The sequence below is a fragment of the Crotalus tigris genome, unplaced genomic scaffold, assembly GCF_016545835.1.
Source record: "Crotalus tigris isolate CLP2741 ecotype Arizona unplaced genomic scaffold, ASM1654583v1 scf7180000019504.1669754, whole genome shotgun sequence".
Taxonomy (NCBI): Eukaryota; Metazoa; Chordata; class Lepidosauria; order Squamata; family Viperidae; genus Crotalus; species Crotalus tigris.
Genome location: NW_024097569.1, coordinates 1,297,903 through 1,321,204, shown reverse-complemented (window position 1 = coordinate 1,321,204; position 23,302 = coordinate 1,297,903). Strand labels below are relative to the sequence as shown.

The following is a 23,302-nucleotide window of genomic DNA, read 5'->3' as shown; positions in this document are numbered from 1 at the left end:
GTCAACTGTCAAAGGAGGTCACTAGTACACTGTAAATGATTTTTTTGTAATGAAAATCCATGCCCTTTTTTTTTTAATAAACATAGTGAACTTTAACCTAGCAATTATTACAACCAATGTTAAAGTCTAAAGCTCAAACACATTTTAGCAATTTGAAATTGAAATCTTGAGTATAAACCAAATAAAATTTACATAAATCAAATGCTGCTTCGTCCTAAGACGGTGGAGATGCCTGCGCCTTCCTCATTGACATTGACCTCAGAGCTTTCTCCCGTAGGTGCTTTTCCAAGTCATCCAGGTTATCCTCTGCTTCGCTCTCAGTCTCCTTAACGCAATGGAAAGTCAGCAATTACTTCTATAGTTACAGAACATGAGCCTGGGTTAGATTTGGTCAGAGAGCAGAAACTTACATGAAACAAGCAGCCTAAAGAGTGAGGAGTCTTGCTATTGATTTCAACATTGAATGCTCTAGAGCAGGGGTCCTCAACCTTGGCAACTTTAAGACTTGTGGACTTCAACGTCTTAAAGTTGCCAAGGTAGAGGACCCCTGCTCTAGAGCAGGGCTTTTCAACCATTGTACCACTTTTAGGATATGGCAACATCCGAGTACCACCAGTCGCCTAGCAAGGGGTCAAAAACCTGATGACCCCAAAAAAAAGAAAAAAGAAAAAAAGGGATAAAGTACAGGTAGTCCTCGACTTAAAACAGTTCACTTAGTGACTGTTCAAAGTTACAATGGCACTGAAAAAAGTGCCCCCCAAGCCACAGCCAAGCAAGACACCTGCCTGCCCACCCGGCGGCGCTCTTTCTCCTGTCCAAGGTTTTCATTGTTGTGAGCATTTCTGTTGAGGATTGGCAGTGGGGGTCGGGCGGGGGGGTGTTTGGTTTTTATTCCCCCCGTCTGCTGGGTGGTTGCAGCAGGTTCTGGTCACTTCACATGATCCTGGGACACTGTGACCATCATAAATATGAATCAGTTGCCAAGCATCTGAATGTAAATCACAAGACCCTGGAGAGGCTGCAACATTCCAGCTGATTGGCGCTTCTTCTGGGTTCAGCAGAAGCGCCGAGCTCCAGCTGAAGCCTGGCGCTGATCCTGGCGCTTCCGCTGAGCCCTGACAGCCCTGCAACTCCAGCCATCTCTCGCTCAGGCTTGTGCGGTGCTGCCCCCAGTTCAGGTCATTCCCCTCCCCCGCTACCACTTTTCTAGGATGGTTGCGTACCACCTGCCAGGTGCCAATGTACCACAGGTGGTACCCCTACCACTGGTTGAAAAGCCCTGCTCTAGAGTAGGACATAATCTCACATGCACATTGGTTTTAAAGGAAAGCCACCTACCAATGCCCAAACCATATAGCAGAGATTCTAAAACTAAACACAAACTTTGCTCCAAGAAAAAGAATATTCTTAAAAACTATGTGAGAGCACTACCATAATAGAATTTTAATATGATTCCCGAATCCTTAATTTAGTCATACTGATGTTCAATCTTAAAGAAAGATGAAAAAAGCATTTAAGTTTATTTAAGCAGAAACTTAAATATTCACCTTTTTAGGTTCCACATTTTTTTCTTGATTTTCCTCTGCAGATGTTGTAAAAGTAGCCATTGCAGCAGCTACAGCAGCCTTTTCTTTCTTATGCTTTTTGTGTTTCTTGTGCTTCTTGTCCTTTTTATGCTTCTTATCCTTCTTTTTCTTCTTCTTTTTACCACCTCCTTCCTGATCAGAAATCTGTGAGATCAAGCCATCATTTAAAACAATACATCTTCAAATTACATCTCCGCCCCATGCATTGCAAGTAGCAATTCCAAGCTAAGTCTTGACAGACATCTCTTGTTTAAGAACAGTCCACTGTTTTCACCTTGAAAATAGGTTTGTCCATCAAATGGACATAAGAGATCCAGTTACAGATCTTTCCTCGTCCATATCCACAGAATTGGGTCTGTCACACTAGTCATACAGCAGTTGGAATAGGTTCACACATTCCATGAACTGAACTCAACTATCCTTGCATCATGGCATAAAAGTGATGTATAATCTCAGCCACTGTTCCAACCAATTAAAAAGTCAGTTGATCAAATGAAGCCTCCCAAATTTACAACCAAAAATACTCACTCGTACTGGTGAGGGGCTTGGTGTTGGGCTTTTAGCCTTCTTTGCAGGTGCTACTGGTGACCAGTGAGCAGAAGGGGATGCTGATCGAGCAGGAGATGGAGGTGCTGGATGCTTCTTGGGGGATGGTTCAGGGGATGCTGAAGCTGACCTAGATGAGGATCCCCTTCTCACAGAATGGGGACTTGGTGGAGAAGCCCTTAGAAAGAAGAGGCAGAACAGAACATATTATACTTTCCAGAAAAGGCAGAAAAATCGATGTTGAAAAATCAAATCAGCTGTGAATTTTATAGTGCTTGATTCTAAAGTGGGTGGGGACTTGTTTTTACTCATGGTACCTATTATACTGGAATGCCATGCATCTTGACTGGAGGAACTATTACAGCAATAGCAATAGCACTTAGAGCAGGGATAGGCAACCTTGGCTCTTTTATGACTCGTGGACTTCAACTCCCAGAATTCCTGAGCCAGCATGGCTCAGCTTGGAAACCTCTCCCTTTCCCCTCAGCATGGCTGGCTCAGGAATTCTGGGAGTTGAAGTCCACAAGTCATAAAAGAGCCAAGGCTGCCTACCCCTTAGACTAATATACCGCTTCACAGTGCTTTACTGCTTTCTCTAAGTGGCTTACAGATTCAGCATACTGCCCCCAACAATCTGGGTCCTCATTTTACTGACCTCGGAAGGATGGAAGGCTGAGTCAACTTTCAGCCCGTCAGGATTGAACTCCTGACAGTGGGAATGCAGAGTCAGCCTGCAATACTGCATTCTAACCACTGCACCGCCACAACTCTTATAGGTATAGCCCAATAATCTAAATCAGGGGTAGGCAACCTCGGCTCTTGTATGACTCATGGACTTCAACTCCCAGAATTCCTGAGTCAGGAATTCTGGGAGTTGAAGTCCATGAGTCATAAAAGAGCCAAGGTTGCCTACTCCTGATCTAGATCCATGCTTTTTAAAACTTGGCAACTTTGAGATGTGTGGGCTTCAGCTCAACGTGTCCCCCAGCTACACATCTTAAAGACAAAGTTTGAAAAAGACGGACCTAAAACTATACATGGCTGCCCTTTAGCCCCACGTGTATCACTTACTTCTTTGACTTCTTGGGCTCTGGAGTCCTTGAGACTCTTCTGATGGGTCTAGAGCTTGGAGACGGCGACTGCCTTCGCTGGGGTGATGAAGAAGGACCCCTGCGCAACAATGGGGGGCTGGCAGAGGTCCGTAAAGGCCTAGGCTGTGGGGAAGGTGAATGCCGCTTGTTCTGCAGTGGGGAGCGGGGTTCCCTGATGGACCTGCTAGGAGGGGAGCTTTTCCTGTGCTTAGAAGATGCAGATGGTGAGCGTCTCTTTGCGGGTGGAGAACTTCGTTTTGGCGGTGGAGAGCGAGAGACTCTGAGCTTAGGCTGCGGAGAAGGAGAAGCCCTTCTTTTCGGGAGAGGAGATGCCGTTCGCCTCTTTGGAGGAGGGGAAGGAGAATACCTCCTCTGTATGGGAGGCGAGTATCTTCTGGGTGTAGGCGAATGCCGGCGAGGGGGTGGCGAAGGAGACCTAAGAGGTAAGAAGGCACACAAACACACGGATCAAATTACTGCTACAAGGGTTGCCTAGGCAAATCACAAGATGAAAGAACAAAAATATTGCACAAGGAAAATAGAGGAGTGCGTGATTTTTACTTCTCTGCAATTAGTATCAAGAAACACCTGTTAAAATCTAAATGTTCTAATATATATATATATATATTTATCTTGTTAATAATAATAAAGTTGGAAGGGACTTTGGAGGTCATCTAGTCCAATCCCCTGCTCAGGCAGGAAACCCTACACCATTTCAGACAAATGGCCGTCCAGTCTCTTCTTAAAAACTTCCAGTGTTGGAGCATTCGCTGCTTCTGGAGGCAGGTTGTTCCACTGGTTAACTGTTCTAACTGTCAGGAAGTTTCTCCTTAGTTCTAGGTTGCTTCTCTCGATTAGGTTCCATCCGTTGCTTCTTGTCCTGCCTTCAGGTGCTTTGGAGAATAGTTGACCCCCTCTTCTTTGGGGCAGCCCCTGAGATATTGGAACGCTGCCATGTCCCCCCCCCCTTGTTCTTTTCTTCATTAAACTAGACATACACAATTCCAGCAACCGTTCTTCATATGTTTTAGCCTCCAGACCTCTAATCACCTTTGTTGCTCTTCTCTGTACTCTTTCTAGAGTCTCAAATCTTTTTTACATCGTGGTGACCAAAACTGGATGCAGTATTCCAAGCCTTACCAAGGCATTGTAAAGTGGTATTAATACTTCACGTGATCTTGATTCTATCCGTTAATGCAGCCCAGCACTGTGTTGGCCTTTTTGGCAGCTGCAGCACACGGCTGGCTCATATATAAGTGATTGTCCACTAGGACTCCGAGATCCCTCTCACAGTTACTATTATTGAGCAAGGTACCCCCTATACTACACCTGTACATTTGGTTTTTCTTGCCTAAATGTAGAACCTTACTTTTTTCACCATTGAATTTCATTTTGGTAGATAGCATCCAGTGTTCCAGTCTGTCCAGATCCTCCTGTATCTTAAGCCTGTTTTCTGGAGTGTTGGCTATTCCTGCCAGCTTGGTGTCATCCGCAAATTTGATGAGTTCCCATCTATCCCCTCATCCAAATCATTGATGAAGATGTTGAAGAGCACTGGGCCCAGAACAGAGCCCTGGGGCACCTCACTACACACTTCCCTCCATGTAGATGTGGTTCCATTGTTGTATTATAAAGATCAAGGCTTTTTCTGCTCTTAGTTGTTTTGTGTGCGTTTTAATATATTTCTGTAAATCATCCTGAAGAGATTGGCTATTAGCAGCATAAAATGTCTTACACTTATTAAATGAATAAAGTTCTTCCCCCCTCCCCAAATGTTACAATGCATGCTATGGAGCGGGACATACTGGTTTCCACATCAGGAACCAGCATTTTCTACAAGCATGCAAGACTGCAACAGCATTACCTTCGCCGTGGGGGCGACGGTGACCTGCGACGCCTTGGAGGGGGGGCAGGAGAAGGAGACCGTCGTCTTCTGGCTGGTGGTGGGGAGGGACTTCGCCTCCTTCGACTATAAGGAAAGAGGACAGTAAGTTTGAAAAAACAAGGAGATGCTTACAGTATTATCAAGGACAGGTTCCACAAGCCCCAATCCAGTCGTCAATAACTATATCTGCAGCCAAAGACATCTGGAAACCACCATATTGCCTGCCCCTGCTTTAGGAAGTTCCTGGTTTCTACAATAGGAAATCCTTACCCTTGCTGGTAAAGCAGAATTGTCTTGTGCATAATTGCCTGAATAGGCAACTAGTGTATAATTGAAACTTGGAGATATATATTTGACAGTTAAGGTGGTATATAAAGTCTTCTCTTGCACAAGTGCTTCCATGTTTTTGTTTTTAAAAATTATGTTTTTAAACTTCTGCCCAGTGATCAAATAAATTATATTTAAATCACTTCTGCAATTTAGTAAACATTAAGTAGATCAATTAATGGGTTGCCTATTTCTTCCATTATTCTACTTCCATTATTCTAGCTCTTTTCCCCTCACAGCTATAGTTATAAAAAAAAGAAAGAAAAAGGAGCAGATAGGAAACACCCACTTTTACTCCACCATTTATGTTATTTACTTATTTTACTGTATTTTCTAGAAGTGGTTGTGATTAAATCAGCAGTAAATGCTCCATTCTCAAAGCACATTAAATTTTAACAGAGTGACCTGCTGACCAACCTTTTAACGATTGGTGACTGCCACCTCTTTCCCATCTGCATCCTGACAGCAGTGGAGGGAGGAAAAAATTGAGAGGTCAAGGATCCCACAGATTTATTTGTGAGGATGAATTATCAGACAAAAACTGATCAAAGTTACAATATACGTTGTATTGCAGTGCATAATGGCCCATACCTGCACACAACAAATCCCTTACTCATCAGGTAAATATCTACCCTTTTATGTTGCTATCAAAACTATGTAATAATGGATGAAACTGAGAAGACTAGAACAGAACCACAAAATTGTCATGGATAAAATGAAAGCAACTACTGGATATGATAGCTGGGTTCATACTGTATTTATGGAATGGTTCATTAGCGTATGAACTCAGCCATTAGGGTTTATAAACCATGGCTTTATGGCTTAATATGATATGCTAAAGGCTTATTTTTAAAAAACTAGCCGTGAACAGAGAAACCATAGCTTAAGAGTGATCTGTGAATTTAGCCAGAAGCTTTTAGAATATTCACTGCTACCAATTCAGAAATTCCAGTAGCTTTTATCAGATGGTCAAGAAACCATCAGTAACACACACAAAAAAAATCAGCCTGGATACACAACAGTAATTTACCGAGGAGAAGATTCTTTCTGCCACTTTCGTGGAGAAGGAGATGGGCTGCGGGAATGTGAGTGCCGCCTCCGTCTACCCACTTCACCGTTTTTCACATTTGATTTTTTCGGTCGCTCCTCTTCAGAAGATGATGATGAACCAGAATCTGAACCACAATAAATAATTATTAAAATGTGATATAATTTTGCAGTGCAGTAACATCAATTAAAACTTTTACTCATCACTAATAAAATCAAATCTTGTTTTTTTACAAATGCTTTAATATATTCATATATATTTGGGTTTCATGGGCAACAAGCAAAGCTGTATTACTAGACTTTCCTCCATTTTTTTCTCTATGCACCACTATCTCTTACTTCTAAAAACAAACTTTTGCTCACATTTAAGTCTTAGTGTCCCATTGTCATCAGGACACAAGAATTCCCAGTCTATGTCAAATTACAGCTTTTTCAATGGAAAAAACGTTGTTTTAAATCAGTATACCAGAGAAGAAACCCCAATAAATAATAATCAACTTATTTCAAGTATACATACATAAGAATATAAAATACTATACCAGATGAAGATTGCTGGTTCTGCCTTCTGTATTGTCGTCTTTGCTGCACGGAGTCTGCAGTTGCCATTTTACCACTTTTGTCTTCTTCTAAATATTAGGCAGAAAAGAATTGTATTTCACATTAATGAAGTACTTTGAGACTCAACATATACCAACTGTGATCATCCTTTGTATACATTTTAAAAAACAAGTTTTAGTTCCTTTAGGCTTTTTGGCTATGCAAATCAAAGGATGACTGAGATCCGATTGCAACTTTTCCTGTTGAGTTGTTCTTACTATAGACTGATTTTAATTAAACTGTACCTACAATGGGTACTAGGATCTAACTGAACAAATTCCAGTAACTTTTCATTATCACAGACATTAGAAAACACAGGACAGTTCTGAAACCTACCCGATTCTGACAATTCAACTTTTCTTGTTTTTGGTGCAGGCGAGGGAGATTCTCTCTTTTCAATACTTTTGTGTTTGGATGCTGAGAAGAAAAAAGTAAACAAAATTTAAAACTCATTTATATCATATTCATGTGAAAGTATTTATGATTCTTATGCAAGTCATCTTATTAAAAATAATGTCCTTATTTGAGAGGTCTACTTATTTCATCAACTTCAGAAAAATGTGCTAGCTATTAACATTCATATAGGAAAGGAATTACTATATTGTTTCAGAGTGTATAATTTCATAATTATAACCAGCACCTAACGATCCTTTAAATGAAAAATATTAAAAGAGTTAGAGGCTAGAAAGGTCTACCTAAAAGGAGGGCATTTCTTTTAGTATTTTACATAGAAAACTGTTGATTACAACGACACACGAAACAAGTAACTAAACTGTTCAAAAATGCAGAAAAGGACCGGTCAATTCCACACAGTACGCTGCAGCCCAGAAAACAGATCTTACTAGAAAGATTGCAGTTTTTCTTTTAAAGTTAGGTATTGCTAGTTAAGCACTTTAATACAGAAGTATTTGAAGCTATAAACATTCTCAGAATGGCTTGGAGTATTTTCAAAAAATACTTCCATTTACCTGAAGTCCTATTGGGAGAAACAGAGCCACGGGCTTTTCTTGTACGGTTAGATTGCTGTGGTGTTGGTGACCTACGGGGTTTGGGGGGAGGACTGGGAGGTGGGGAGGGCCGGTGTCTTCGTCTTGGGGGGCTGGCAGAAGGAGAAAGCCTTCTTGTTTTCCGAGGAGGGCTAGAGACAACTCTCTTAGGTGGCTTCTTTGGTGGTGATCGAGAACGGGAGGATGATGAGGATGAACTACTTCCTGATAATGACGCTGATGACCTCCTCCTCCTGAAAGATTAAAGGTGATATCAAGTATGCTCTAAAAATAGTCTTAAGATTGTTTTGCCGTTTCACAAACATTTTATTAACCCCTAATACAGTGGTTCTCAACCTTTCTAATGCCGTGACCCCATAATACAGTTCCCCATGTTGTGGTGACCCCCAAGTGGGTGTGGCCACCAATAAGAGGGAGTAAGTAGGACAGCTAGGGAAAAGGAAAAAAATGGCGGACAGCGTGACCCCCGTGAAATGGTCGTTTGACCCCAAATGGGGTCCCGACCCACAGGTTGAGAACCACTGCCCTAATAAGATACTTCCAATAACAGAACGTTCATTTTCTACATTATGCAGAACTATTGGTTGCATCACCTTATAGTTAGACACCGTTTAGTGATGGTGAAAGTTTCTGGATTAAGAACTGGATAGTCTGAATGTTTAACATATTACACAATATTTTTACTCTCGGTCAAAAATCACTCAAAATAAGGGAACTGAAAAATAGTCGATCTTTTCCAAACATAAAACATCCAGATAAGCATATACAGAGTCAGCAACTAAGCTGAATTTATCACATTACATTTAAAGGAGGGCCCACAGAATTCTGACCACAACGGTGGTCGGTTCTGTTGCTCTCATCTAGTTGATGACCCCACCTTTGGTTGTAGAATTCCCAAGAACCTGGGGGAGCAACACTCATTAGAAGTAGGGCCGTATGATTAAGAAACTAGACTTCTTATAAGTCTGCTAAGCAACTCAACTGCTGGTTTGTCTGTCTCAACTTTACAAATGTCAGTATCAGCAGCAGTAGAAAAAGGTCCCACAGTGAGCCAGAGAAGGGGTTTTAAACAACATTGCAAACAATCATCGTGTTCTACCTTGAAAGTCCTCTTGCCCAATGCATAGCCACAAATATATTTCCAACTAAGCTGATATATAAGTCAGTTTAAAATGCGAATAACGAAGGGAAAAAAAAATGTCTTAATTTGTAAGATAACAATTTTTCAAAATAAGTGGCATAAAAGTTTAATAATAATAAGTACAAGATTTCATAGTCTTGTTTCCCTGACAGATTTGTGTTGCAAAGCAGACCTATTCCTACCAGCCAACCTGAAACCTATTGTCCACTATCTTCTCCCCGACACCCAGAGAGCTGTGGGTATACTCGAAGCAACAAAAAGGTACGCTTCCTCCTATTTAGGGTGTGCCCTGAAATACAATTGCTGGAACTGGAGCTAAGCTCTAATGAAGATTCGGAGGGCACCAGGATGGGACGGTCCCAAAAGATTTCAGTGATTGTTGCCTCTAAACTCCACAATTCTCACCGCCTCACGGGAGATCTGCTCCTCCTATGCCTGGGTGGAGGTGGAATACGTCTCGGTGGAGTTCTTCTCCGAGGAGATGGGCGTCTTCTTGGGCTAGGCCGCCTCCTTGGTGAATAAGACCTAGTGGTATAAATGACAAAAATTCAGATACTGAACCCATTTGCAGAACTGACTGTTTGCAAAGTTTCCAAGGGAAGGGAGAGCAGCAGCACCTGCCTACATGCCACAATGACAAACTGGTCTAGATGTCTTCTTTATGTAGCACAGAAAAGGGGACTGTTTTAGGATACTATGTATCAAAAAAGGCAAAGGTAGTATAAGTATGAAGACAGATTTAAAAAAAACACCGAGAGGCTCATTTGCGAATAATGGATAAATATAAGCATTTTCATGGGAAACTAATTTATAAGGCTTCGTATATTTAATATTCTCAATTATCATCATTAACAAGGTAAGACACACTTGCAATAGTTAACAAGGCTAGGTATAACTTGAGCTATTCTCAGAAGGAATTTGAACTATCTAACCTGGATCGTGATCTATGACGTCTTCTTGGTCTCGAATGAGATGGGGAACGCGATCGAGACTTTGATCTTGACCTAGATCGAGATGGAGATCTTGGACGAGCCTTCTCCTTTTCTTTTTCCCTTTCTTTTTTTGAAACTCTTTCTGGAGATATTTCTTTAGTATCTGGCATAGGTTCAATTTTACTGACTTTCAAGATATCACTGGTAAAATAAAAAAATCAAGGCTATATTGTAACAACACTTATTGTATCGCTATTTTAGGACACACTGTTATATAACAGGATATTTAGCAACTAGTACTGCTAAACAGTGCACATGACATCTAATTTTAGTGCACATATCTAATTTCATCGATTTAACATAATAATAATAATAATAATAATAATAATAATAATAATAATAATAATAATAATAATAATAATAGTTGGAAGGAATCTTGGAGATCATCTAATCCAACCCCCTGCTCAGGCAGGAAATCCTATACCATTTCGGACAAATGGCTATCCAGTCTCTTCTTTAAAACTTCCAGTGTTGGAGCATTCACCGCTTCTGGAAGCAGGTTGTTCCACTGATTAATTGTTCTGTCAGGAAGTTTCTCCTTAGTTCTAGGTTGCTTCTCTCCTTGGTTAGTTTCTATCTGTTGCTTCTTGTCTTGCCTTCCGGCGCTTTGGAGAACAGCTTGACTCCCTCTTCTTTGGGGCAGCCCCTGAGATACTGGAAGACTGCTATCGTGTCCCCCCTTGTCCTTCTCTTCATTAAACTAGACATACCCAATTCCAGCAACCGTCCCTTATACGTTTTAGCCTCCAGTCCCCTAATCATCTTTGTTGCTCTTCTCTGTACTCTTTCTAGAATCTCAACATCTTTTTTACATCGTGGTGACCAAAACTGGATGCAGGATTCCAAGTGTGGCCTTACCAAGGCATTGTAAAGTGGTATTAAAACTTTACGTGATCTTGATTCAACAAAACCAGGAGGAAAAGAATTAATAATCTGTGGTGTTACCTGGTAGATGTGGCCTCTTGGATCAACGTTTCTTTTACTTTGACGGAAGGTTCTGGTTCTGGTGTCTCTTCTTTCTTTACTGGTGGAGGTGTAACACTGCGACTTTTGGCTGCGTGGTGGGGTGATCGAGAATGGCTAGGTTTCCTCTCTTTCCTAACAGGAGATGAGCGTCTTCTGGGGGAAGGAGATCTCGATTTGCGTCTAGACAAATGTAGATTTAGTTTAGGATGGATCTAAAAAACATACGCTCAACACAAAATCCATTTCGATTAAGAACCTTTATAACATGGACACCCCGAACTTTCTAATTTGAATGCTGACTGAAAAGGTATAATTACTGCCTTTGTAACCTTCTGGAGAAGGTCCTTGTAACTGTAAGGACGAAAAAAGTGATGGGATGATGCCATGTAGGCAGGCCCTTTCCTTCCCATCTGCCTGTTCTGAGTACTGTATCTGGGGAAGTTTGAAAGTACTTGGGCTGAAGGCATTTAAAGTCCATCAAAGAGTTGGAGCCCCGCCTTATCAGAAGCCTCGGTACAGAAGTTTTGTGTTCAATATGCTTAGTTAGCATAAAGCAGTGGTTCTCAACCTGTGGGTCGGGACCCCATTTGGGGTCGAACGACCATTTCACGGGGGTCGCCAAACAACACAGTCCGCCATTTTTTTCCCCCTTTTCCTTAGCTGTGCTCCTCCCTTTTATTCTATTGGCTTTTGGAAGCCAATAGACTCTTAAATAGAGTCTAATTCTATTGGCTTTCAAAAACCAATAGGAATTGTCCAGGCTGTCTCTGCCCTGCTGAGCCCGCCAAAAGTCCCATTCTGCAAATGGTGCTGCACCAGTTGAGTAGTCCTCAACTTAACGACCGGTTGAGTAGTCCCCAACTTACGACCGGTTGGGGGGTCGCGGCATTAAAAAGGTTGAGAACCACTGGCATAAAGGAACTGGGTGGCTGGATGCAATATATATGGGCAAACCCTTGGTTCTTTCATGCGTTCAGCTAAATACCTGCAGCAAGCAAAGCAAGGCAAGAGTGCACTTCAACCACAACATCCAGACAGCAAGTGTTAAGATCGCATATTAAAAAGTTTTCATGCATAATTGCTCTATCAAAATCTTCAAGACATGACAAGAGTCAAATAAATGCAAATAAATGCCACCTTCTAGGGCTCCGAGAGCGGTCCCGCTTTTCTCTGTTCTCTTTATCTTCTTTGTCTCGCTTATCCTTGTCTTCGTCTTGTTTCTTCATTGAAGCCAATTTTTCCTGTTCAATCTGAAAACAGAAAATACCAACATTTTCTTAATTAAAAAGCACACACAAAAAGCTGAAACCTATTCTACCCAATTACTGACCATGCCAGGCATTCATGTATACCACTTTTAAAGAATGAAATTCTCTAGGCTGGTCTTGCCAGATGAGGCTTTGGGGAATTGTAATTCAGCAACTTTTGGAGGGATTTGGAAAGTCCGCATTCCTTCCCCTTTGGTTATCCACATAATGACCCTGTGTCAGGAGTTCCCTGATTTACTGCAGAATCCAGCTTGGGAGGCTGGAATGGGCAATCTTTATATTACCAGGCATCACACACCTTTGTTGAAATTTAAGTTTTTAATACTGCTGGAATTCCAGCAGGAACATAATAAATGCATTGAACTCCAGAAGACATGAAAAAAGACTGGAAGTTCTGCATCTGTCCCTGACAACAACATTTTGTGGTTGCTTTACTCCGTGCTAATATAAAAAAAAAATTATATTGAATATCCTGCTGCAAATCAGTGGAGAATCATGCCATAAATTTGCCTATGACTTTTGACAGTCCAACCTTGAGAGGGCCAAGTCATACTATTTGCCACCTTCTCTATAAAAAGTTACTTACAAGGATATGACAGATTTCATACCAATCTAAAGTCTCAACTTTTACTCCATCAGGATAAATAGATGCTTCTGTTACCAAATCAGATTACTTATCATAACATATCCCCCCAAACATGTAAAGAAGTGCCTTTGTTTTCTGTCAGAAGATTGGTGGAAATAATTAAAATTGACTGGAAGAGATAGTAAACTGTAATAAACTGGAAATAAATACCAGAGCATTTTGTTGTACTCCTAACAACCTTTTAGTGTCTCCAAAAGTTAAGACAAATAATAGAAGGAAATTTGCTCTATCTGACACATTTTACTTGGCAAATGTGTAATGTTTAATTAAAACAAAATATTATCATACAATTGAGATAGTTAAGCACCTTGGCTTCAAACACTCATGACTAAAAACTGTGTAAAACCAAATTCCATTCTTGACAGCAGAAATGAACATTGTTCAGCAGGCAATCAGACCATCCTTTTGTAGATGTTATGCATACAATAAGAACTAATTGTTCATGTCTTCAAATGTTTCTAGTGCTCACATCTTTAAAAAAATCTTTCTGGCAGTCAGTGTTTAGTAACTGAAAAATTCTAAGATACTGCACTCAATAATTAGTGTCTGAAGTTAATACTTTCTATCCACTTTGTTCTCTTATATTTTCACCAAAGTGATTATTACAGATATTCAGATCATATACTAATTTTTCAAATAATTCTCCAGTGCTATTCTATTAATCAATCAATCAATCATTATTTGGCTTTAGATTTAAACTTATAACCTACCCTTAACATAACCCCACCTGTCTTTGTTTTATTTCTTCTTTCTTCAGCTCCAGAAAAGCAGATGGAATACCAGCAATGTTTTCTTGTGCACTTAACAGCAGTGGCCACAGTTCTCCCATGAATTCTCTCGCATTTTTCCCATTCAAAAAGCCAGTCAAGTTGATTTGCATCATTTTGGAATCTGGATTCTGTAAAGAGATATGACAGGAAGAAATACAGGTTATTTGAAAAACCAAACCCAGACAAGTTATTCTTTATTTTGATTTAATCTTCTACCATGGACAAGAGCATATTACACTCATTTTATTAGTGTATTTAAAAAAAAACTTTGCTTAAAAGTTGTTCAGTAACTGTCCTAACAAATAACCAACACTGTCTTGCCTTACCATTACATTCAGAGTGGCCTGTTAATCCTTTGTGGATTTCATAAGAAGGTATGATCTGTACAGCCACTGAAACAGGGCCATGAATTTACCATAGCAGCATAATAGATGGTGTATGATTCTTCTAATTAACTTTCTAAACATTTTCCCTAGCATTCTTTGGTGCTGCTCCTTGAAAAACCATTTTAGTTTATCCGTACAATGGACAGAAGCTGTACACTTAACATTACAGAATCATCATCTACAATATCACTGAAATCCTGCTAAGAAAACTGAAAAAAAGAATTTATGCATGCATTTTCTTACTTCCATCAGTAAACTAAACCTCCACTAACTATTTAATGGAATGAAAGCTGCCACCATTTCGTTAACGACAATTATGTGATGGCCACAAAGGATTAAGAGGTCAGGTGTGGTTCACAGTACAGGTGGGCAATTTAGTTCTAAAATTGTTGGTCAAAGCAACAAGGTCCATGTAACAAGCACAGCTCAACAGCACAAAGCAAGTACAGATTCCAGGTGTCTTCTTTTTCTTCTTGGAACTTTGGGGGTTTTGGAATCGCCAAGTCCCCTGTAGAGAAAGATGTTCCCTTGGCTTGCTTCCGACTCCCTACTGCAACTCAATCACCTTGAGTTTAATGTTATACCATTTATCTAAATTGCAAAAGACGAACAAGCAATAATGAGTACACAACCACAGAAAGAAAGAAAAAGTTTTTTTTAAAAAAAGTTCTAAACTTCAAATCATGCTTTCTATGAAGGGGAATTAAAACTGCACACTTAGATTTTATTTTATTAATACATATTAGTAAGCTACTTCCTACCACAATTTCATACTTCATCTGATTCCTTAAACCTGCTCCCCCAACAGAATTTCTATTAAAGTACATTAAGGGATTACAAATATGGATACTTCAAAACCTATATTCAAATTACAGTATCTTTTTTTTAAAAAAACAGCAATACCTTTCTCAATTGAAATTTCAACTGATCAGTCAAATCAAAGATGAATTCTTTGGAAGAAAGATTGAGCATAGAGAATATTAGACAAGAACATTTTGCCAATGGTTCAGAGAAACACTTTACTATCTCTTGGAATGCAGCGGCAGACTGTGTAAAATAAAAAGACTGTGTTTATCATGAACGCAAGTTCGTTTACGCAGTTCATGCTATACAGTATGTCTCGCTATCGATTAGCTGTATTCCAGTGGTGCCTTGCCACTGATTTCAGTGAAAAACAGCTTGAACCTTTAAGCCTTCAAAATTAAACTGAAATGTACATTTATAATTATAAAACCCACCATCCCAACTGAACATAGTTCTAAACAGAGTAGGTCTCCACTGAACGCCTCTTACCAATTTAGAACTGCACTTCATTCTTTAAATTTAATGTGATTTAACTCAAAACAATTTCAAGAGCAGTGTAAAGCTTTGCCCAATTTCTTTCTGTTGGATGCTTTCTCTGTCTTTGGTTCGGCCACTTTACACAACTCACCTCCAAACACACACTGCATCATCAAGGGAGTTGGTCAGAGCGACATTGGACACTCACTCTGCTGTGACCTAATAAGGTGATGGTGCTATACTTCAGACGCAAGGAATAACTTCCATTTTGGTTCAGGCCTTTTAAATCATAAATCACATCATCATTAGAAAATTGCTGTCAAAGTAGCTTAACACGTAACAGCAAAATCAACACAGTAAGTCTGATTTTTCACCTGAGCAGTTTTGCATACTATGCACCTTCACTAAAACTGTCAACCTTAACAAATGTTTTACAAAGTGAATTATTCACAATATGCATTGCAACAAAAACCCTCCTAATTTCAACTGTTTTTTTGACAGAAAAAATTCAGTTTACACAGAATAATTATGCAATACATTTATGTATATGGAAAAACAACCACAGCAAAATTATTACCTTCACTTCCAACTGATTGAATATAAATTCAATTACTACATCATCTTCAAATCCAAGGATTTCTGTTACTCTCTTTGTTATCCATGGCTTGATTACTTCCAGGTTTACCTTGCTCATGTCAACCTACAGAATGAGATAAAGAATTTTAAAACAATGCCTTGCTTGATACTTCAATTACTACTGTAAAATCTTGGCATCCTATAATATAGCAACAAGCACCACACGTCAACCTGCTGCATGGTCACATTCACTCCCATTAATTCTCACTCATGTTGAAGTCTAGTAGTTTTGGAAGATATTAAGGAGGCTTTCACTAATAAACAGTACATACTAGGTAAACTTTAATCTATTGCTGTGCAACAATACACAGGAGATAGATATGTATAGTGTATATGCACAAATCAATCAATGTGGTTTGTGATCCTTCATAGTAGCTTTCTTACCGGTTACTGGAAGCCATTTTATTAAAACTTATTTTTTAATATCATCTAACTATAGCGATTAGAATTTTCTTAAACAGAAACAATTCTTCCAAAGAGTATTATGTGCACATTTCTGTATAGGGAATCGACATACTGCCCATAGACATGACTGTAGTGCAATTGCTTCCTTACTATTTTTAAAAAATTAAAAATGTTTTACTCTTTTTGTCCTGAAATGAGATGCTGTTATTCAGATGGTGGGATATTAAAACTCCACGCTCTCATCTGAAGTGCCCCCAGCCATTTTTTTTTTCTTTGCTCATCGCCAGTTCATATGAGAAATTATATTTTGGTTGGGAGGGGACTTCCCTTCTGCTCTATTCCTAGCTTCTCGGTAGTTATGTGTCTCTGAGGTACATCAATCTGCCTTCTGTTATAGGGAATTTGGATTAGAGTAGATTCTAAACAGAAAACTGTTCCAAAGGAAATGCATGCATACAATGGAACTTGAACCCTAATCCGTCTTTTGTATGTAGTTGTTCTGTTACATTGTGACTCTCAAAATCCCAAATAAGTCTACTGACTTGAACTGTAGCAACTGTAAGCTGTCCTTACAAAGTTAAATATCTATTAAAAATAAAATTAAACATAACTTAAACATACTTTCTTTTCAAGGCATTCTGCAAATTTCAGTTGTTTTAGTAGCTTCTTCTGTTTGTTGCTGAAGCGATTATCCTGTTCTGCACTTGTACCCTGTAATAAAATAATTCAGTTACAGATAGTCCTTGATTTAGTGATTGTTCAAAGTTACAATGGCACTGAAAAAAGTGACTTATGACTGTTTTTCACATTAAGACTGTTGCCGCACCCTTATGATCAAGTGATTAAAATTCAGGCGCTTGACAACTGACATGCATTTATGACAACTGCACTGTCCAGGGATCATGTGATCACTATTTGTAACTTTCCTAGCTGGCTTATGACAAGCAAAGTCAATAGGGGAAGCCAGATTCATTTTAACAACCACATGATTTACTTAACTGCAATGATTCACTTGACAGTGGCAAAATGGTCATAAAATGAGGCATAATTCACTTAACAATTGTCTGCTTAGCAACAGAAACTTTGAGCTCCATTGTGGTCCTAGATTGAGGACATTCAAAATCTTGTTCTCAACTTCATTAATATTTCCAAAAACACTTTGCATAAACCTTCTGGCTTGTCAACTATAAGCTATGTTTTAAAGAAAATCAGAACACCATACAACCTCCCAGAAATCAAACAATTCTGAATTAATGTATCTTACAAATAAGTATACACGCACACAATTAATTGATTGTTCGCTTGTAATGTCATTACCTTAATTTATTGTATTCATAATTACATCAAAAGACTAAAGTACTATTGTGGGTTTTTTGTTTTGCTTTGTTTTTTGGTGCATTCAAGCCAATTTTGGCCTCTGGGTGACTGCCTAGCAACTTGCTTTTCTTGGTAAGATTTTGGAGGTGATTTGTCATTGCCTCCTTCCTATGCATCACCCAGGTGGTTCATGTCTCAAGAAGGACTAGAATTCAGTTTCCTGGTTTCCAGCCTGATGCCTTAACCTCTAAACTGGTGCTCCAAAATATTAAAATATGAAGACAAAAACAATTCCACTGAAGAGTAACAACATGCTATTAAAATGAGAGAAATAATATAAAGAATTAGAGGTTCAATGTTCTGTTCAACTGAGATTTACTTTTAATAATTTGCAAAGTAAGGAAAATATTTGCCTATATGAAAGAATGAGGGTACGTATTGTAGAAACTAATTTATTACTTAGATAAGTTACGTGATTTAATGTAAATAATTGTTTTTTTATAGAATCTATTTCAGAGTTCAGATTTTATTTTTGAAGACTGCAATTTATTGTAGTTGTTACTGTTCTTGCTTCAAAATTATTTAACCAAACATTATCAGGGTTATATGCCATGTTTAACTCATTCTTTCTCCTAAACTTATTTTGCTCTGAAAATGAAAGCACCAATATGGTTTTGGGCAGAGTTGTAGGACAGGAAATGTGCAGTTCAGCATGAAGGGATTCCAGCAGTGCTAAGCATGGGTCAACAATCCTGCCATTCTAACTGCCACTTACATAACATGAAGTATAGAGTTATATAATCCATTGTGGTCAAATCTGACCAGTGACCTGATGATATCCAGCCCCAGTATACATAAAAGAAAGGCTGCTTTTAATACACAAGCCACAGATCAACCAGTGTATCAATGTCTGTAAAAAAACAAACTATAATCCCAACATTTGGGGATTATTTTTATCTGTAAGCCTAGAGATCTAGAAAGTAAGCAGCAGCGCACTTTAGTACCACAGTATGCCAGTTTCAGTCATAAACCCCAAACTGACTATCATCTACTCCAGTGGTTCTCAACCTTTTTAATGCCGCGACCCCCAACCGGTCGTAAGTCGAGGACTACTCAACCGGTTGTAAGTCGAGGACTACTCAACTGGTGCAGCACCGTTTGCAGAATGGGACTTTTGGCGGGCTCAGCAGGGCAGAGACAGCCTGGACAATTCCTATTGGCTTTTGAAAGCCAATAGAATTAGACTCTATTCAAGAGAGTCTATTCTATTGGCTTTCAAAAGCCAATAGAATAAAAGGGAGTAGCACAGCTAAGGAAAAGGGGGAAAAAATGGCGGACTGCGTTGTTTGGCGACCCCCATGAAATGGTCGTTCGACCCCAAATGGGGTTCCGACCCACAGGTTGAGAACCACTGATTTACTCACCATTTTTTTCACTGTGCTCAAGGCAATCTATATAGACATGCTTCCTAACTTTATGCCTACAAAACCAACCAAGTGTAGTAGGATTAATTTGAGTGCATGTCTGGCCTAAAGTTAATTCACAAACTAGATGTTATCAGTCCAAATTCAGTAATATCAACTGTTGTAGTACAGCTCTGTTTAGTAAGTGGGTTTACACCAGCTTTCTCCAAACCAAAACATTCTAAGACATTTTGTGGACATCTAGCCAGAGAAAAGTTGATCAAGCCCAATTTTTTCACATTTGCTTTAGTGGATTTTCACCGAATTGATACATGGATTTTCAACCTCTCACTGATTTCAGGACTGTAAAATTTAGGACCCTGAACGAAGTTACTGTTTCTCTTTCCCAACAAGGTTAGTAACTTTCTGCAGCACTTACAAAAGAGAACTAGCAACATTTTCACTGTAAATAAGCTGACCTTAGAAGAACCCTTCGAATTAAAAAAAAAATGCAGATTCTGTCCCACAATTTTCTCCACCAAAGAAATTAGAAACCGTTCCACAACCACCCCCACATTACTGAGGCTTTGGAGTCAGTCAGGATAGTCTTATTACAAAAGGGCATACTGTCTTGATTTATGAGCACGCCGAATCTCTCACTCAAATCATACAAATGGCACGTTGTCACAATAAATTGCAACGTTAAGTACGGAATTCGGGAATGTATGTGTATGGTGGAGGTAAAAAAAAAAAAGGCGCTAAAAGGGAAACTCAATCTAATGGGTCTCTGGGTCGCGAGTAATGGACGCCGTAGTCAGTCCCGGCAGAAGGGCGCCTGGTTGAAGAAGGCTGCTGCTGGCGGAGGAAAGCCCCAACAGGCCTCTCCGCTTAGGCCTCAAAATAACTCGGGCCGAAAGATGGAAGACGGCGGAAGAAAACGCGCGGATCGACCCAAAGGGGAGGGCGTTAAGCGTGCGGGAGGAGAACGCAGTCCTTTCTCCTCAGTTTCTACCGCGCGCTGAAGAGAGTCGCCGCCTCCGCCGCCATTTTCTTTACTCGGTTCCTGGCAGGATCGCGGGGGAGGAAAACAGCGACACAGCTGCGCCGGCCACCCTGAGGAGGCTGAGGCCTCACTTCGGATCGTTTGGAGCGCCTTCGGCTCTCCGCTTCAGCTTTCCCCGGCGCAGCCGGCCCAGCCGGCCTCCTCCCTCCTCAGCACTTACGCGAAAAAAGCCTGCGTCCATCTTGACTCCTCCAGCCTGGCCTTAGAGAGCGCGGCTCCGTATCCCGGCGTGCACCGCGGCAAGGGCAGGCGCGCGCAGGCGCCCAAACGGCAGACACTCCAGCTTTTCTCCCTCCTCTCGGCTTTTAAGGTGCCGCCCTATTCCTTCCGCGCGGGAAGCGCAGGGCGGGGGGGAAGCTTACGTGACGCTCAATAATTGGGGCGGGGCCCGAAGAGAAAGCGAAAGAGGCGAGAGGGAAAACAAGAGGAGGAAAATCCAGCCAACGGTGGCTCGCGGCCTTCGTTTCCCGACCAATCCTGCGAAGGGGGGGAGAGGATGGAGTCGGGTGGCTCAGCCAATCCAGAGTCAGTAGGGGAGGGATAGCCCGAAGAGCGTTCGCGCGAGCTTGCGTCGAGGCCCGCAGTTGCTGTGAGAAGCCGGGCAGAAAGTGACTTGTTGCTATGACGACCTGTAAGGCTGGGGCGCTATGGAACAAGGGGACTCGTGTCGGTGCGGAATGGGCTGCAGAGGAGTCCTCGACTTACAACAGTTTAGCGATTGTTCAAAGTTACAACGGCGCTGAAAAACGTGACTTATGTCCGTTTTGCGCAGTTCGGACCTTTGCAGCTTCCCCATGGTCACGTGATCAAAATTCAGATGCTTGGCAACTGACAAGTATTTATGACCGGTTGCAGTGTCCTGTGGTCATGTGATCACTTTTTGCCACCTTACAAGCAACGTCAGTGGGGAAAGTGTTTCACTTAACTGTGGCAAGAAAGATTGCAAAATGGATCAGAACTCAACAAATCTCTCACTTAACAACAGAAATTTTGGGCTCAGTTGTGGTTGCACGTCGAGGACTACCTGTACTTATCGTCCTGCAGAGATGCAGCTGAACGTCCAGAGGGAAACAGGCAAACCTATGAATTGTGATTAGTAACCCTGGATTGTGAATTTACCCTTTTGCTCTAAGGCAGGTTTCTCAAACTTGGCAACTTCAAGACTGAAATTCCCAGAATTCCCCAGCCAGCATCGGGTAGTCCTGATGACCAAAAATAACCTGAGCTTTGCATTGGCATCATTGGGGGAGCTTCACACTGGATTAATTAATTAAAACTTAGTCCCACTTCTCCATCTGCTCCCTCCTTTGCCCACTTTTGTTAATTATTTTGTGTGCTATTCAACATGTACATTAAGCTAGTTATGAAAATGCACATTTGGAGGAATTTACCATTGTGGTTAAAAGCAGTGGTAGGAATATCAACAGCCTGTGATATGCAGATGCTATAACATTCCTCGCGGAAAGCAAGGAGGATCTGGAGGGAGAGTCAAAGATGAAAGTGAAGAAGTTGGACAGCACCTTAACATCAAGAAAACAAAAATAATGACAACCACAGAGAACACACAGGTTGGAGGGCATATCGGCAATGAGACTATCAAAATGGTAAAGGAGTTCATCTTTCTGGGCATTAAAATCAACCAAAGTAGTGGCTGCAGCCCTAAGATCAGAAGGCGTATACCACTTGGAAGAACTGCAATGTGTGGCATGAATAACATCTGGAAGAGTAACGACATCAGCCTCACAACCAAATGCATATTAGTTAACGCAATAATTCTTCCAATTGCTACTTATGGCTGTGAAAATTGGACTCTGAAAAAAGCAGATAGAAGAAAGGTGGACACCTTTGAATTGTGGTGCTGGAGGTGACTGTTAAGCATCCGTGGACTGCAAAAGTAACAAAGAAGTCGTAGACCGAACCTCAAAAAATCACCAAACAGGCTGTCATACTTTGATCATGTCATGAGAGCTGACTCAGTTGAAAAATCAGTCATGCTGGGCTTGATGAGCAGAAAAAGGAAAAAGGGCCACCCTAGTACCAGCTGGCTGGACACTATAAAAGATGACACTGAGATGATTATGGCAGATCTGAAGGAGATGGTACAAGACAGATGTATGAAGAGTGCTGATCCATAGAGTGGCCGAGGGTCAGAACGACTGAATGGCTGACTACGATGATGATTTTGATGTTTTTATGTTGTAAGCTGTTCAGAGTCATTGGACAAGAGATGGGCGCAAATACATTTCATGATTAAATAAATAATAAAATGTACTAACCTACAAGATAATCAAACATCTGTGTCCTTTTCCTGGGTGTTTAATACAGGTAGTCCTCCGTTTTTAGCGACGATTCAAAGTTACAACGGCACTGAAAAATATGACTTGACTGTTTTTCACAGTTATGACTGTTGCAGCATCCCCATGATCATGTGATCAAAATTCAGATGCTTGGCAGCGGGTTGATATTTGTGACAGTTGCTATGTCCCAAGGTCACGGTGATCACCTTTTGTGACCATCTCACAAGCAAAGACAATGGGATTCAACCGGGTTCCTAACTTACCAACTGCAGTGGTTCACTTAACAATTGTGAATTGTTATAAAATGGGGCAAAACTCAAAAAATGTTTCCCTTAACAGAACTTTTGGGCTCAGTTGTGGTTGTAAGTTGAGGACCACCTATATTTCACTCTTGCATCATTAGAGACCTTTTCAATAAAATGAAGGGGGAGCTAATTGCTCAGATTAAAACAAAACAGCCAAATGTCTGGAATACTGCACAGTGAAAGCATTTACAAGAGGGCTCTTAATGGGTGAATGCAGTAGAACTAAAAAGCCACATTCAAAAAAAAAAAAAAAAAGGAAGTATTGGGGGGGGGGAACCAAAAGGAAACACAACCTTCCAAGGTCCCTTTCCCAACCCAACCCTATTATTATTTATATTCT

At 40.5% G+C, this 23,302-nt stretch overlaps 1 protein-coding gene across 5 annotated transcripts; it reads right to left on the bottom strand.

The window, feature by feature from the left end:
* Positions 1-65: 65 nt before the first annotated feature.
* Positions 66-20,669, bottom strand: SRRM1 (serine and arginine repetitive matrix 1). 5 transcript variants are annotated; one of them, XM_039362980.1, is made up of 18 exons: positions 20,521-20,668; positions 17,199-17,288; positions 16,114-16,236; positions 13,827-13,997; positions 12,323-12,435; positions 11,165-11,365; positions 10,160-10,360; positions 9,633-9,752; positions 8,048-8,319; positions 7,416-7,496; positions 7,022-7,108; positions 6,466-6,610; positions 5,853-5,894; positions 5,088-5,192; positions 3,204-3,659; positions 2,115-2,310; positions 1,548-1,730; positions 66-325 (listed from the first exon to the last, which is right to left on the bottom strand). In XM_039362980.1, exons 1-18 carry the CDS (start codon positions 20,539-20,541, stop codon positions 215-217), a joined length of 2,718 nt encoding a protein of 905 aa, XP_039218914.1. In that variant the 5' UTR covers positions 20,542-20,668; the 3' UTR covers positions 66-214. The 5 variants fall into 5 exon arrangements, with proteins under 5 accessions (XP_039218914.1, XP_039218915.1, XP_039218919.1 ...); XM_039362982.1 differs by having other exon boundaries at positions 218-355; positions 20,521-20,669; XM_039362981.1 differs by lacking the exon at positions 5,853-5,894 and having other exon boundaries at positions 20,521-20,667.
* Positions 20,670-23,302: the final 2,633 nt, after the last annotated feature.